The 16,962-nt window shown below is 34.4% G+C and overlaps 1 protein-coding gene across 1 annotated transcript; it reads left to right on the top strand.

Annotated features, from left to right (window-relative positions):
- Nucleotides 1–6,248: 6,248 nt before the first annotated feature.
- LOC126672773 (uncharacterized) lies at nt 6,249–8,588 on the top strand. Its single transcript, XM_050366725.1, has 6 exons — nt 6,249–6,600; nt 6,730–7,195; nt 7,289–7,654; nt 7,731–7,830; nt 7,905–8,108; nt 8,157–8,588. Exons 1-6 carry the CDS (start codon nt 6,249–6,251, stop codon nt 8,586–8,588), a joined length of 1,920 nt encoding a protein of 639 aa, XP_050222682.1.
- Nucleotides 8,589–16,962: the final 8,374 nt, after the last annotated feature.

The raw sequence follows: 16,962 nt of genomic DNA, 5'->3' as shown, positions 1-16,962 counted from the left end.
AGCAGTTGTCGCGGGTGCGAACATAAGAAATCTTAGACACAAAACATGTTGCCATTGGAGGTCCAACAAATATATTTGAATACTCCAATTGATGGTTGTCGCATGTCAGAAAACCATTAAAGGATTCTGACAAAATCTTATGTCACGAGCACGACATGCCTCGTAAAGGGCGCGACAATGCTGATTCCTACACAAGTTTTTTCATCTTTCTAGATGACTTGAAGGAGAGTTGTTGGGCGCTATAAATATCCTTCAACCACCACATTAATGTGGTTTGACACTCAATTACAACTCTCAACAACCAAACAATCAATTTTTTTTTACTTCAATTAATTATGCATCAATTAATATTAATTGTCTTTTTTTTGTTGGTAAACATTAACTGATTTACCATTAGTGTAGATTAGTGATTAGACTTGAAAAATTACCATATCATGATTTTGAATCTAACGCTAAAAAAACTATTTTATAATTCGTTAGGTGTAAGATTAAACACCCTTTTTAATGAATTAAAAAATCTCAATTTTTTATTAAGTAGTGAGCGTAGGATCGATTTTTGATTCGAGCCACTCTAAAATCCTCTCTTCATTCATCTAAACTGATACCCCCCCCCCCCCTAATATTGCATTTAACGCCAGAGCTATTATCAGAGCAGATGAACCAGATAAGGCAAGTAGTTTGCTGACAATAATAGTAACTTGTATTTTTTCATTACCCACTGTTTTATGCAGAGGAAACATCGAATATTTTTAGTGCACAACTAAGGGGCCGTTTGGTTCGCCATAAAAAGGGGAAAATGGGAATGGGAATGATTTCCATTATTTGTGTTTGTTTTGTCAAATTGTAATAGGGAATGAGAATGTGACTATCCCCTCAATGGGAATCACCCATTCCCCCTTATCCCATGGGAATGGACTTTTGGGAATGGGAATCAAAATTTTACAAAATATTTAAATAATAAATAATAAATATATAATTATTAAAAAAACTATTTTAAAATATTTATTCTAAAAAATATACTTAAAATAATAAAAAAAACTTTTTTAATATTTTTTTTAAATTTTTTTTAAATTTTTTTAAATAATTTTTATTTTTTAATTTTTCTCGAAACTAATTTTTTTAATTTTTTCGAAAATATTTTTTTAATTTTTTTTAAAATATTTTTTTTAATTTTTTATTAAATTTTTTTAATTTTTTTTTAAAATAATTTTATTTTTTTATATAAAAAAATATTTAAAAAAATAAAAAAAAAGTATTTTTAATAAATAATAAATAATTTTTTTAATAAACTTTATCCATTCCCATTCCTACACTAATTTTGAACCAAACAAAAAATGAAAACAACCATTCCCATTCCCATTGCTTCTCATTCCGATTCCCATTTCCAACCTTAAACCAAACGGCCCCTAATATTTTTTAATAATTAATAGAGGTTTACAAAAATCAGCATGACTGGAATATTAACAACCATTCATGGTTTTCAGCGATTCCAATTGAAGCTATGCCTAGGTTTTCAAGAAGAGGTATATTTAAATATCTCATTTCTAACACAACTATTGTTTCCTTTTGAAATGAATTGATGAATGTGAAAAATATTCCATATCTTTAAAATTTTATAAACAAATTTAAATGTACTAAGTGGATTGAACAGTCTGTGAACCTAATATGCTCGGTTTTTGCTCGGGATTATGACAACCTAGTAATCTAAACTAGAAGGAGTCTCCAACTAGTAATGCTAGGAATACCTTTTATACTTACTAAAAGATCTCACTCAATTATGGAAGCATAAGTTCATGGAACTAAAATATATTGGTTTGTGGACACGAGTAATTTTTATGACTTTCTCTCTCATTAAATCAACAAATTTATCAGTATACCCCAAATATGAATCATGTTATACACGCAATAATAAATATAAATTCCTAATTTATAATAAATGGCCAACATTAAAAATATATGAAAATTAGTAAATATGTATCAATGCAATAAAATTAACGAGACTCACACAACCATGGGCCATGTTTTATTTACAACAAGCCCATGAACATTTGTAATAGGAAATTTGTTAATAATAACTTACTTTTTATCATTAAAATTGCTCATGGCTTAAATATTATTAATTTATTGCACGGATGACATGTTGCAACAATTTTACTGTATGATTTTCCAAAATTAACATATGGCTATATCTTACAGATCATGGCAAGTAAGAAACGTGTAATTCTTAAAAAATTATCTAATTTTGGGGTTTTTAATAAATAACAAATAATATCGATTTCATTCCAATCACATGCACAAAGCCTAAAATTGAATATATTAATGAGATTGATTTTATTAATTATCACCTTTAATACGTAACATAACTACTATTTATTACTTTTTATTGTAATTTTATGATTTCTAAGTGTTTCACCGATCTGGAATAAAATTAGGTGATAAATAACTTTTATGTAGTTGATAATGCAATTTGAATTCATGACCACTTAAAATATGGACATGTACATACATTTAAAGTACATCATTTGACTCCTAAACTATATCATTTTATTCTCTGCGACCTCTAAACTAATGTTGTGTTCTTTTGGACCTCCTAACTCTTTTTTTTGTTCTATTTAACCCCTAATTTGGAATGTGCACACCACGCGCGATGACGTGGATAAAATTGTTGACATGACTTTGCTGACATGGGGTTAAATAGAATACTAAAAATAGTTAAGAGGTCCAATGGAACACTAAAATAGTTTTAGAGGTCGTAGGGAATAAAAGGGTAAGCTTTAGGAGTCAAAAAATATTTCAAGCCTAAATATTTTTTTTAATTTAAAATAAAAAATGATCACTACTTAAAAACAGAGTTTTAACGACGGACTGTAGCGACGGATGCAATTTCCGTCGCTATATTTGCTATTTAGCGACGGAATTGGCAACGGATAACAATTTCGTCGCTACAAAGGATTAGCGACGGCCAAACCGTTGCTACTCCGTCGCTAATGTGGCGGGAGTCTGGCGCGCTGATTGGCGCCTGTTTTTTTGGCCAATTTTAGCGACGGATAAGTATATCCGTCGCTAATATTAATGGGAGCAGAAACGAACCGTTTCATTTTCTTGCTTAGCGACAGAATTTGTCAATCCGTCGCTACTTTTAGCGACGCAATTGACAGTCCGTCGCAAATCTTCTCAATGAAACGTTCGTTTCATTTTAATTGATAATAGCGACGGACGTATTGTATTTAGCGACGGATACGTCCGTCGCTAAAATCAATTAAAAACCGGGCGCACAGACCCTTCTTCCCCATTTCAATTTCTGTTCTAAAAAAAGAGAAACCGCCGCCGGTCCATTCCCTTCCGCCGTTTCTCAATTTCAGGCCGTCGTTTCTCCATTTCCTTTCAACGGTAAGGCTTCACATCCGTATTTTGTTGATTTACATCAGTTTTATCATTTATATTTATTTGTTTTTTTATTCTTGGAGTTTCTTCACCGCTGTCGATTCCCCCGCCGTCGTTCAGTGTTGATGCCGTCGTTCCCCGCCGCCGCCGAATTCCAGGTTAGGGTTTCTATCAATTAAGCATTTAATTTTAATTTATATTAATTTGTTTTATATAATTAATTAAATTAGGTATAATAATTATTGTTAGATTAATTTATAAATTAATTAAGTTAGGTTTAGTTTATTAAATGGAAATTCTGAATTAAATAATTAAATTAGGTTATTTATTTAAATTGTTATAAAAATTTAAATAATGTTATGTTAATTTTTTATGTTAGGTTAATGTTTTTTTAATTAGCTTATTATCTTAATTAGACTAAGATATTATTAACTAAATTAATTTAGAGTTAGGTTAAATAGATATATTATTTTTTTAAATAGCAAAATTGTAGACTAATAGATTTTAAATTGAGGAAAATTAGTTAATTGAATGTATTTAAAATAGTAATTTAATTAGTGTTTATTTTAGGTGAATTAGGTTATAATTTAGGATTTATTAGTTTAATTTTAAATTATAATTATTTAATAAAGTTAAAAATTCTACAATTATATTATAATTGTTTAATTATAATATTATTTCGGTAATTATTTTATTAATTTATATTTAAGCTAGTTAATTTATTATTATTTCTTAAAGCATTGTATAATTTATTTATATTTATTTAAATATTTGAAAATAATAATTTTAGTTGGTGTTTCGTTGTTGCGAGTGATTAGATAGTAATTAAATTTGAAAATGTATTGTAATTTGCTTGCAGGACTTCCCTGAAAAATGGGTGATGCTCATTTTTAGGGGAAGTGCTGCCCAATTCGTTTCCAGAAAATTAATGTATTTATTAATTATATAAAAATAAAATAGTGCAACTAAATGCGTGATAGGTTTGATAGCCGTCAGTTGGTTGCAGCGGTCCCACATTTCATCGATCTTTTTTATCTGTTGCGGTTCTGCTCTGCAACAAGTAAGTACCGTTATTATTTTTATTTTAATTTATATAATTATTTAATTTTATAAGCTCTTTAAACCTAAAATGACCTCGATTTTATTCCCACCGAATAAAATCGTAAAACTAGCCATAGATTTCCCGTCCCGTGTGTTCAAGCGATTGAACGACACAGGATTGTACAGTTTGTACAGTTCGCAAAACTGGTCCTCGCGTAGCTCGGTCACGAAATTATATATGTCTAGTAGCGGTAGATAAATATTCGGTTGTTTTCCAGCGTTTGTTCTCCGGGTGGATGTATAGTATATGTTCTGTAACGCTTATTCCTCGCGGAATATATAATTAGCGTTACACCACATATACTAAATATCGCACTGAAGGAGAACGACGCCGGAAGGCTGCCAAATATTTTCTCCGATGCTAGGCATACATCGTGGCCGAGTTAAGGGGCGCTAGTTTTGCGAATGGGATAGGTCCATACCTTTAAAGCAGTCAATTACATTGACTTTGCTATTTCCGGGCGAGAACCCCTCCTAATTATCCGTGCTACAGTAATGGATACAGACCGAAGTTGGATGTATAAGCGGCTGCAGGGCGGGTTGCTATACCCAGGCTTTGACGAGCGCGTTCAGGAATTTGTTAATTTTGCTTTACGTCATCCCGCGTGTATGAGTGGGCCCGAGATTACATGCCCCTGTCCTAGGGCAAGATGTAAAAATACGAGTTATCGAGACGTCGAAACAGTGAAGCTGCACATTCTGCAGAAAGGGTTTGTGGCAGATTATAAAGTCTGGGTTTTTCATGGGGAGGGAAATGTTTTAGATCCTCGTCCTGTTGCACAGATGCCGGAGTATGACGTTGACATGGAAAATGAGGAGGAAGACGATTTCAGCTCCGTTCAGAGAATAGTTGTCGATGTTGCTGGTCCAGAAGTAGTGTTCACGGAGGAGGAACCGAATAATGAAGCTAAACATTTTTATGATATGATGCGTGCTGCTGAAGAACCTGTATACCCCGGTAGTAGCAAACACTCTCCTTTGTCTGCGGCTGTTAAAATGTTGGACATCAAATCTCGACATAGTGGGTCAGTGACTTTAGTAGATGATGTGACCGAATTTATACAAGAGCTGCTTCCAGAGGACAACAAGATGCCAAAGAACTTTGCCGAAATAAAGAAGATGGTTAGAGGTCTTGGGTTGCCGGATGAAGTTATCGATTGCTGTTTACGCAACTGTATGATTTATTGGGGGTAAGACGCGGATTTAACGCGATGCAAAATTTGCGATCACAAACGGTGGAAACCGGCCCCTAAAGGAAATTCTGCGAAAAGACGAGTTAACGTCCCATATAGGAAAATGTTTTATTTTCCTATAACTCCGAGATTGCAGAGGTTGTACGCTTCTAAAGCCACTGCCAAGCATATGACGTGGCACGCTGAACACGAAATGGTTGATGGGAAGATGTGTCACCCGTCAGACTCCCCGGCGTGGAAACATTTCAGTGAATTGCATACAGAGTTTGCGGAAGAAATTCGAAATATCAGACTAGGTCTGTGTACTGATGGGTTTCAACCATTTAGGGCCTTCGGGAAGAATTATTCATCATGGCCAGTAATTTTTACACCCTACAATCTCCCTCCAGGAATGTGTATGAAAGATGAGTTCATGTTTTTAACTGTTATTGTCCCTGGGCCTCGAAATCCTAAACATCAAATGCATATTTTCCTGCAGCCATTGATAGCTGAGTTAAACCAACTTTGGGAATTTGGAGTCCAGACATTCGATGTTCATAGGCGACAAAATTTTCAAATGAAAGCGCACTGATGTGGACAATTAATGATTTTCCCGCTTATTCCATGTTGGCTAGCTGGAGCACATCTGAGAGACTGGCTTGCCCTCACTGCATGGAAAATACGCATGCTTTCACGCTTAAAGGGAGTAGAAAACAGTCGTGGTTTGACTGCCACAGAAAGTTCTTGCCTCCTGGTCACCCGTACCGTCGTAACACAACTCAATTCCGTAAAGGGAAAACCATAAACAAAGAATTCAAACAGCCGAAAACCGGAGAAGAATTATTGGCAGAGGTGGACAGTCTGGGGTTTATGAAGGCATATGAAATTGGGGCTGAGAAAAACAATGCTGCGAAGTCGGAAAATTATGGTTGGAATAAAAAAAGTATTTTCTGGGATTTGCCGTATTGGAAAACAAATCTCATTCATCACAATCTCGATGTCATGCACATTGAGAAAAACGTATTCGACAACATTTTCAATACGGTACTAAATGTTCCCGGGAAAACGAAAGACCATGCAAAATCTAGAGAAGAGTTGAATGACATATGTGATAGGCCGGAGTTAGCAAAAAATCCGGTTACTGGGAGATTTCCTAAGGCGATGTATGCTTTGGACAAGGACGGAAAAAAAGCTTTACTTGAGTGGATTAAGTTAATAAGATTTCCAGATGGCTACGCGTCCAACTTGTCCAGATGTGTCGATACAATCGGTCTGAAAATGCATGGAATGAAAAGTCACGACTGCCACATTTTTATGCAAAGACTTCTGCCAATCGCTCTCCGTGAGCTATTACCGAAGGAAGTCTGGGAGCCTTTAACAGAGTTGAGTATCTTCTTTCGTGAGTTAACCTCCACGTCTCTAACAGAGAAAGATCTAGATCGTATGAGGTTGGAAATCCCAAAGATACTGTGCAAGCTGGAACGTATTTTTCCGCCCAGCTTTTTTGACTCCATGGAACATCTACCCGTGCATCTACCGTACGAAGCTATGATGGCAGGTCCGGTTCAGTATCGCTGGATGTATCCATTTGAAAGGTAAAGTAACTGAATTTTCTCAATTCTGTGTAGCAGTATATATATTGACATGTCATGTTCACTAACTGAGGCATGTGGAATCAGATATTTGAGAAAGCTGGAAAAAAAAGTTAACAATAAAGGGAGGGTAGAAAGAAGCATCAGTAGCGGATACTTGAATGAAGAAACCGCAAAATTTGCAGCTTATTACTTTTCAGAAGGTGACCCAATGATACCTGAGCGGCCGCAAAGGAATGAAGTTTATGACATTGAAGTCGACGACGATGTCGACAGACTATCTATTTTCAAGCCGCACGGGCAATCAGTGGGTGCTTGCCGCAAGAGATATCTTGAAGATTCTGAGATTGTTGCTGACCGGACATATGTTCTGTTGAATTATTCAGAAATTGAAAATTACAGAGAGTAAGCTTTATTACAGTTGTCAATGTAATATCCAATAATTATTCAGCTTCAAATAATTGTTTTCTTCTTAACTAAGGGTTTTCGAAGGCGAGTTGCGTAGAGAAAACCCTGAAATCAGCATCTCGCAAATTGAAGCGAAGTTCGAGAGTCAATTTGCCTACTGGTTTCAACAACACGTAAGTATTTTACAAAATACTTTTCGATTCTTTCAATAAAAAGTTCTGATTTATAATACACTTTTACGCTACAGGTGCAAGATCCAACTGTTTGTACTAATCCCTTTATTCTTAGTCTCGCTAAAGGACCTCTTAGATCAGTAAAAACATTTAAGGGATACCGTGTAAACAGATTTAAGTTTCAGACGCAAGCTTATGGGGAGGAACAGCTTACTATGAATAGTGGAGTCTGCGTGAAGGGAACTCAATATGTCGACAGCGAAAATGACTTTTATGGAGTTCTGACAGACATAATTGAGTTAGAGTATCCGACTCTTCCAATGAAGATGACTGTCTTATTTAAATGCGAGTGGTTCGACCCAGCACGAAATTCTGGCACAATTAGTAACAAAAAATACAACATGGTGGATATTAATAACAGAAAGAGATACAATAAGTATGAACCATTCATCTTAACCGAACAGGCCGACCAGGTTCATTACCTGCCATATCCGAGTAAAAGAAGGGATAAATTAAATTGGTGGGCAGTTTGCAGGACAAAGGCAAGATCTGAACTTGACATGCCCGAGGGGATTATCCCGGCTTTTCAAGACGTGATAGAAGAAAATCCTCTCATTGTTGCAACGGACGACAATTCGACATATTTAGCTGATGACAATGGAGAAGCTGAAGAAGATGCGTTGTTCGTGCCTCCTGATGAAACAGAATCTGACTTTATCGCATCCTCATCAGACGGAGATGAAATTGAAGAACTTTAGTAGCTTAGAGTATTTTATGTATTAATTAGCATGTTTCTTAATTATAATTATGTTTCATAATTATATTATTCAAGTGTACTATTTTAAATTGAATTCATATTTCTTAGTTATATGTTTCACGTATGTAGTGTTATAATGTGTTGTTTAGTTTTGGAACAATTAACTTGATAATTAGTGCAGGTATGAGGGGTCGAGGCTCAGGCGGAGGCTCAGGCCGAGGACGGGGGGACCCTACCGAACCCGTTGAGGAGCAGCATCGTGAGGAGGCTGGAGGACATGTTCAGCCTTTGCAGGAGCGTGAGGCAGGCGAGCCCCCGGCCATTTTGGACAACCAGGGTAGGGCGATGGTTCGTCCGGACCCTAGCAGGTATGATTAAAGTTTTTTTAATTTGTGTGATTTTTAGTATGGAATTAATATGTATGTAAAGTAAATTATGCTTATTAAATCACAGGACACTGTTGCTGGACTCTGGGCCTGTTTCTCGGGCTATCCGGGATATTTTCAGGCAGAGCTGGTTCGTGACTGGATCAGCATGGCGCTTTCTGACAGCGGACCAGAGGGAGTTTTATTTTCAGGAATTTCAGGTAATTAAATTTTCAGTTTAATATATTTAAGTTTTGATATTTGTCAAAATTCTAACTCAAAGCTCATGTTATTACTGTTTGTAGAAAAAGTTCTGGTGGGATGACTCTGCGTACAGCGAGGAGGTAATCAGACGGGTCTTCATGACCCATGCAGCCACCCGGTACAAAGACAACATCCACAAGATGAGGAAAATGCAAAAGAAAAGCATACATTTGTGAATCAGGAGATCTGGGAAGCCTGGAATGCATTTTGGGACACAGAGAAGGAAAAAAAGAAATCAGAGACAGCCCGGGCAAACCGGATGAGTGAGCCTGCGGGCCCCAGTTCTGGTCCTGTCCGCCATACCGGGGGATCTCGTTCCGCTATCAAGCATATGAATGTGATGGTTTGTTTCTAATCAGTAATTAAATTACTTAAATAACGTATTTGTTTTATTTTAATAGTTAATAAATCTGTATTTTTCTGATAGGCTAAGGAGCTCGGCCGGAAGCCGACTGCGACAGAGCTGTACAGTCGCCTTCATAAAACGAAGGCTGAGAAGAAACCGGTCGACAAGAGGGCTCAGGATATGACTGTAAGTCCTTATCACGTTAAAATTCTATAAGTTGTGTATATAGGCTTAAGTGTTGAATATATTATACATGAAGTGTTAAACTGTATAGGCTTAACGTTTGTGTAATTAGAACTCAATATATTTGGTTGGTTGGGTTATATATTGTAATTTGCTTGTAGGACTTCCCTGAAAAATGGGTGATGCTCATATTACAGAGGAAATGCTGCCGAAATTTCCTTAATAATTAGAATTATTTATAAAGTGTTATGTTTTTTTATTTGTTATAAAACTAAATTAATATATTTTGTAATTGTTTTGTACGTAGGACGCCATCGCTGAGTGTCACGACCCATTTTCATGAATCGCGACCGGCACTAGGGTATGGGTAATGTAGTACCAAAACCCGTAGCTAGCCTTTCAATTAACAAATAAACACAATAACCTGCAGAAAACCAATGCTCGGGGGCAACCGAGACTTCAGCCTGAATCTAGCAGTTATAATATTCAACAGTTAATATAACATGCTTATCCAATTCCGAGTCTAAAATAGATTTATCATAAACCAATGTAAATAATATAACATGCCAAAGTAATATAACCAGTCGAACCAATCTGACAAAATATATAATAATAATAAAGACGCCTAGTTACTACTGCGGTCTAAGAATAAAACAGTTTTACAGTTTATTAAAAATAAATGGAACCTCCGAAGAAAAGTAAATGCGGAGATCACCAGACTCTCTCAGATCATAATCCTGGGAAAAGTTGGGAAAACAACGGGGTCAGATATACTGAGATGAGTTTATACCACTATCTACATTTATTAAGTGGAAAACCTTTAAAACCGTTTAAAACATTTAACAACGATATTACGAATAGTAGTTGGAACCCTAATCCACAATTCTAAATATAACCATAATCCAATAGGTCTGGTCCCGAGAGCTGAGCTACACCGAGTTACCACTGACCACACTTATACCATATCCAGAGTCCCGAGAGCTGTGCTACACCGAGTTACTCTATTTGGTCCCGAGAGCTACGCTCACACCGAGTTACCACATTTCCATAAATACCTTACTCAGATCATTACCGGTGCGCACGCAGTCCTAATGATGCCCATTAGGTAGCATGTTCCAACTAAGAGCCATAATATAAAAACAGTTCCAAATATACGTACAGTATATATATTAAATATTAAAATAACAATTTACTTAATAAAGCGGTAAATAGTAAGTACAAACTCACTGCTTGCTAATCCACGTGAATATCGGCAAGCAACTAATCCTGGTTCGCCTCTGGAGCACAAACAATATACGGGTCTAGACAAATAAAATAATTATTAAAAACAGACCCTAACTCTAGAGAGTACTAGACACCACATAGGACTAGCACAAATTAACACGTCGGAATAAAACAAGCCAGAACACACAAAAATACCCAATAGGTAATAAACGTTCAATTAACACAAGTCTATTGAGTTCTCGCCTAAAATCCGATTAACAAATATTATGTAATAATCTTTAAATAATAATTAATTTCCAAATAGTGGGTTAGCCGAGTTACCAATAACTACCAAGCTAATCTCACTTGTCGGGTGACCCAAGTCTAACACGACTCAAAACGTTTATCAAATATAAACCCGAGTTTATATTTATAAAATAATTTGATAAAATAATAATCCATTTTAAAACGAAACTCGATATCTTCCATTTCAAGTAACCCAAGTTACACACAAAATCTTTACTAAATTAAGTTTTAGAACGTTTAAGGTTAAAACGTAACTTTAGCCAATTTGGCGTATCAATCCATATTTCAAAAAAACGATAATTACCCAAGTAATTATTCAATTAAAAGATAAAAATAAAAAATCGTTTTAGATTATAATTATCGACACCAATCAATTTATAATTGGAACTAATATATATTTTTTTAGATCTGGAAATGATTAATTTATTAAGAATGATAAAAAGGAATAATCAAATAGAAATAATAACAAAAGCTAAGTACCATAATTGACAAAAATCCACAATTCTTCCCGCCAACAATCAAACCCACAGCAACATGAATAATGGCCAATGATATGATGCCCATGCTATTACAATTTGAATTAAAATAGGTAGAATTCAACCACTAATGAAGGATTCATGGCCAATTAACCTTTGAAAAGAATAAATCATGGCTACTGCCACCATGCACCATCATTAACCTAAGGATTTAAATTAAAAGAAGCAAATGAAGCCTCTCGGCAACCACTGCAAGAATCAACGGAGAACCCGACCAATTATAACACCATGGCAACAACCAAAAGATCAAGTCTATATTCACAATATTCATGCCCATAACACATATGATTTGGCAGTAAGGATAAGTATAACCCAAAAGAAAAATCCATAAACAACACCTTATCAAATATTCGGCCAACTCAAAGCAATGGGTTATTGATTTAGCAACACAGTGATAATCCTAAGCAACATAATCATCTATGGCAGCCACAAGGAAAACAAACGACAGACACAGCATTAAATTTTGTCAACAAGAAACGGCATACAATCCACAACGACAAACCGAGCGGCGAAGGAACATATAGATTTTACGTACCATATTCGTTTCTAACGTGTAGGGATATACGAGGTCGAAGAATAAGGATGAATCGTCGAAGAAAATCTCAAATTAAAGCTAAAACACACGAGATACGTATCAAGAGCGATATTGACGATATCGTATGAATTAAGGAAAGCAACGTGAGAACTTATCCGAAATCAAAACGATAGGAAAGAATGTTGAGAGCATAGGATTTCAGAGCGTTTTTGAGAGTGTGACGGCTAGGGTTTATTTTATAAATAGGGTTTGAATCGTTGATACAAAGAAACGTACATATAAAGGGAAAGTGGAGACGATTCACGCTGCTGCAACAATATTTCATGTAAAAAGAACATGGCTTTTCATGTTATATGATAAGTGGGCTTTTCATGTTAATTAAAAATGGGCCAACGATGGACTCTAAAGAGAATAAGGTATGCATGGCTTTTATGTATGATATATATTCTCTTACTTATATATTTTTTTTATAAATAACATGCATAGGTTAAAATTTACTAATACAAACCGAACACGAATCAAACCATGACCGAATTAACGAACGAGTCAAATAAAATTAATGAAAAATATTTAATAGTAATAATAATAATAATAATAATAATAATAATAAATTACTTAAAACTTGACGAAATGCAAAAAAAAATTAAAATTTAAAATTTGAAAAAAATAATTTAAAAATACGGGATATTACATTCTCCCCAACTTATTAAAAATTCGTCCTCGAATTTAAAACAAAACAACCAACATACAACATAACGTAAAACTACGCGTCAATCTGAACAAGATGCACGTAACCAAAGTGAAAACGCATCCACAAGATACCCAACATAATCAAAGACAGCAAAAACAACAATACTGCAAACGAACGCTGTCTTCCAAAACAGTCCCCAACCAAGAACTAACCCAATTGAAAACAAAAGTATACCATGCTTAACGACATGCGCACACGCGTAAGAAAAACTCAACAGGTTGTCCCTCATAACAACTCAAAACCTTCAGTTGCAAAACCGAACACACTCAAAGATCACCAAATTCCAGACACATCTTCCACTCGGCATAAACGAAAACGCAACTCTAAGTGAGTTCAACTAAGATAAAACAAACTCTACTACACAACACTCTGCTGATATACCTAGGGTAATAAAGAACGAATCTCGAATCTCAAAACTGACACTGGTTCATAATATGAGCGATCACAACAAACATATTTACCAAATTATGATTTTTGCAATTAGATGCTCCAACTAAATATAACACAATTATTCATCCGAGAGTCACAATTACTCTATACCGGAGTGGTTTCCAAAACCAGTTCGAAACTTATCTATTATAAAATTCCCAATGTCCAATATAAGATTAAGCGCTAACTCAGCTGTTGTTCTCCAAATTCCAAACTCTTTTGCCTCAATCAAAACAATAACACTGCAACATTGCTGTTAAAATCTATCGTTCTAAAATAACTTCTTACATCCACTTATAACGTCTAGACATCAAAATAATCGATAACAAAACTCAATAAACTTTAGATAATACCTCGTTTCCACAGCAAACACTACAATAATCACCCAATCCTAACGATTAACACCAACTCGATTAGCTTGTGAATTATAAAACACAAGGATGCATATCGCAATTCAAAGAAAAGCAGACCTCTATCATGATAACAAAAATTTCTATATCAGTGATAGACAATATTCATCAAAATGATTCTTCCAATTACTTAGAAACATAACGCCACGACTATACTAAACATTGACTGCTTCTAACAACTTAAAAATTTGTCTCTAACAACAATTGTTCAACCATGATCGAAACGATACTCAACAATTACGATAACACCATCAATTAACAAAATCGATCAACCAATCATAGTTGTCGAAACCTATTAACTGTGATTCCCGATTCTCAAATCAACTATCTCATATAACCAAATCGAACTCAAATTCTCTAAATTATTAAATCAATTGACTATAACCTTGTAGACAATGAGAAATTTCCACGATCAAACTACCACGACCGGATTGTTAGTTATGCTCAAAACCAACCTCTGGGAAACATTTAATACAAAAAAAATTTATATGCAAAAAATTTTCCACCCTGTTTAAAAGACTCTACGTCATTCACCTCCTTTTGTATTAAAAAAAAATCTAAATACTTTTACCGCTGAAAAATCATCGTTTGTAAACCCCTAATAATTTTTTTTTTCAAAATTTTCGCATTTTAAATTCGAATTTTCCTCTTACTTTCCAATACATTTGCAAATCTATAAAATAGTTCAACTGACAAAATTTAGGTTTTCTTTAATCCCAACTTGTTAAAACACTTTTTAAATAGTTCATACTTTTCTCCTAAAAGTCAAACTGTGACAAGATTCCCCGTATTCAAAGTGCACATTGATTGTTTCAAACATCCAAAATTTAAGTCGCTCCTAAATTTTCTCAATTAAAAACACTATTTGAAGAATAGTTCAACCGAAAAATTTATTATTTCTTTTGAATCAATTTTGACAAAATTTTCTCCTTCCTTAGAAAGGTAAAACCAGCAATGTAAATCTCTTGTTTATAAACATACCTTTATATCAATAAATTAAAATACTTTGGACAATTTCAATCTGGAAAGATAAGGTTTCTTTTAAAATTACAGTGTATACACACACATGAGCATAACCAATATCCTTAATTCACAAATCCTTAAATCACGAATCGGAAATTATCATGAACTCGTCCTACTCTGACTCTAACCATAAACCGCACTTGGCACAACTATGTCTCGAGCGCAACCTCAAAATCATTCTTACTCATAACCACAAGATTCTGATTCTACAGACCATTATCTCACAATAAAAACATCTAATAACCATCATTATCATCACAGAGTATTTGTCTAGCTACCTTTCGGTAACAGTTTCAAAATTATTTGAAATTCCACAACTTTATAAATACATTTACCCAAGAGGGCTCGCGAGTTTGTTCCAAAACATCTTTCTCAAAACACTTTATCGATAAAATCCATTTTACATAATTGTGCGCCAGGGTGATGACATCTCTCATCCACAAAGAGTTGCATCCAACCCTAATAATTTCTATGCACGTGATGCATGTACTATTATACATGTATCAGTTATTAATTTATTTTATATTTAGTGAACATACTCTGTGTTTAATGCAAACCTATTCGTGACATTCAAAATCCATGTTCAGGATATGTCTGGGCACAATTACGTGTTGAAAATATTTCAAATATTTCAGCAAATCAATTTTTGAAATCCATTTCTCAATAAAACATTTGCTAGACGTTACACTCCGTGAGTTGTGCACTCGATAACCTCAAAAATATCCCTCAAACTCCGTACTTGCAATCTATCAACATTCAATGTTATATAACAACTTAACCTGATAACTATCTAAAACTTATCACATGAAGTACCCAACTAACCTCAACCCACACTGAAACTTATTTCCAAAGAAATAACACATCAATACGTTCCTACAAAACTTACTGCCAGTTCCCGCATTGCATCATCAGACTTAATGGAAACACCAATGTATTAATACACCGATCTACTTTCTCGGTTCAGAATTTCCAATATCCGTTCTAGGATAATTGGAAATCATCATCCAATCCAAGGGAATACCTCCCTCGTCTTTCTCGATATCGAAACCCAAAGATTTCGATCCAACAACAAAATGGCAAACCCAACTTATCCCAGTTGATACTATATCAAAACAGGGTCTGAACAAAAGTTTGACTCGCCATCAAACCAAAAATCAAATATTTACCATAACCGCATGAAATAAATCATCCCACGTGCTACTTCGCACGAATAGATGAAACAAAACAATTAACTTAGTTCAACATGTAAGCGAATTATACCACGCAAATCAAAACAAAAAATATTATGGTTGCTACAATCATAAACCACCTAAGTGTTGCCATTAAGCAAACATTTACCCCGAGAATACTAAAAAAAAACAAAAACAAGACGTGCCACAACAAGCTTGAATTTTCGTAGCAAATCATTCTGTAATATTTAACCTCTCAAGAAAACGCTTCAAAATTTTATTTTGAAATCTTAAAGTCAAATACGAGAACTTCCAAAAATTTAGTTGAGCCCCACGATTAAAACAAAATCACTATTTGTAAAAGCCTCTCTATTTATAAATTTCTTTAAAACGGATACCCAAGTATCTCAAACCATAAAATCATCGAGTTAGCTGAGTCATTACAACTTCCAAGCTCAACTCCTTAATTTAGGTGACCCAAGTCGAACCCAAAATAACTTTTTATAAAATATATTCAAAATATTTGTAAAACCAAAAAAAAAAAGTTAATAAAATTTCCACCCTTTCAAAATTGAGAGCTCAACTTAACCCAACCGCTAAATAATTTAAAATCTCAAGTGGGAATTCTTTGATCTCACACCTACATTTTGTAAATCCCAAAAATTAAAATGTTAATATACTACAACATGGTAAAATAAATTGAACATTAAAATTCTCAAAACAATGAATCATCACATAAGAATATCATTTTGAAATCATCGTTTGTTAACACCAAGCCTAACATAATATTTCAAAATACCAGAATTTCTTTTTACTGGTAACTAAACCAAAAATCAAACTTTTAAGAATTTAAAA

Source organism: Mercurialis annua, linkage group LG3 (genome assembly GCF_937616625.2).
Source record: "Mercurialis annua linkage group LG3, ddMerAnnu1.2, whole genome shotgun sequence".
Lineage (NCBI taxonomy): Eukaryota > Viridiplantae > Streptophyta > Magnoliopsida > Malpighiales > Euphorbiaceae > Mercurialis > Mercurialis annua.
This window is presented reverse-complemented; position numbering and strand designations above follow the sequence as displayed.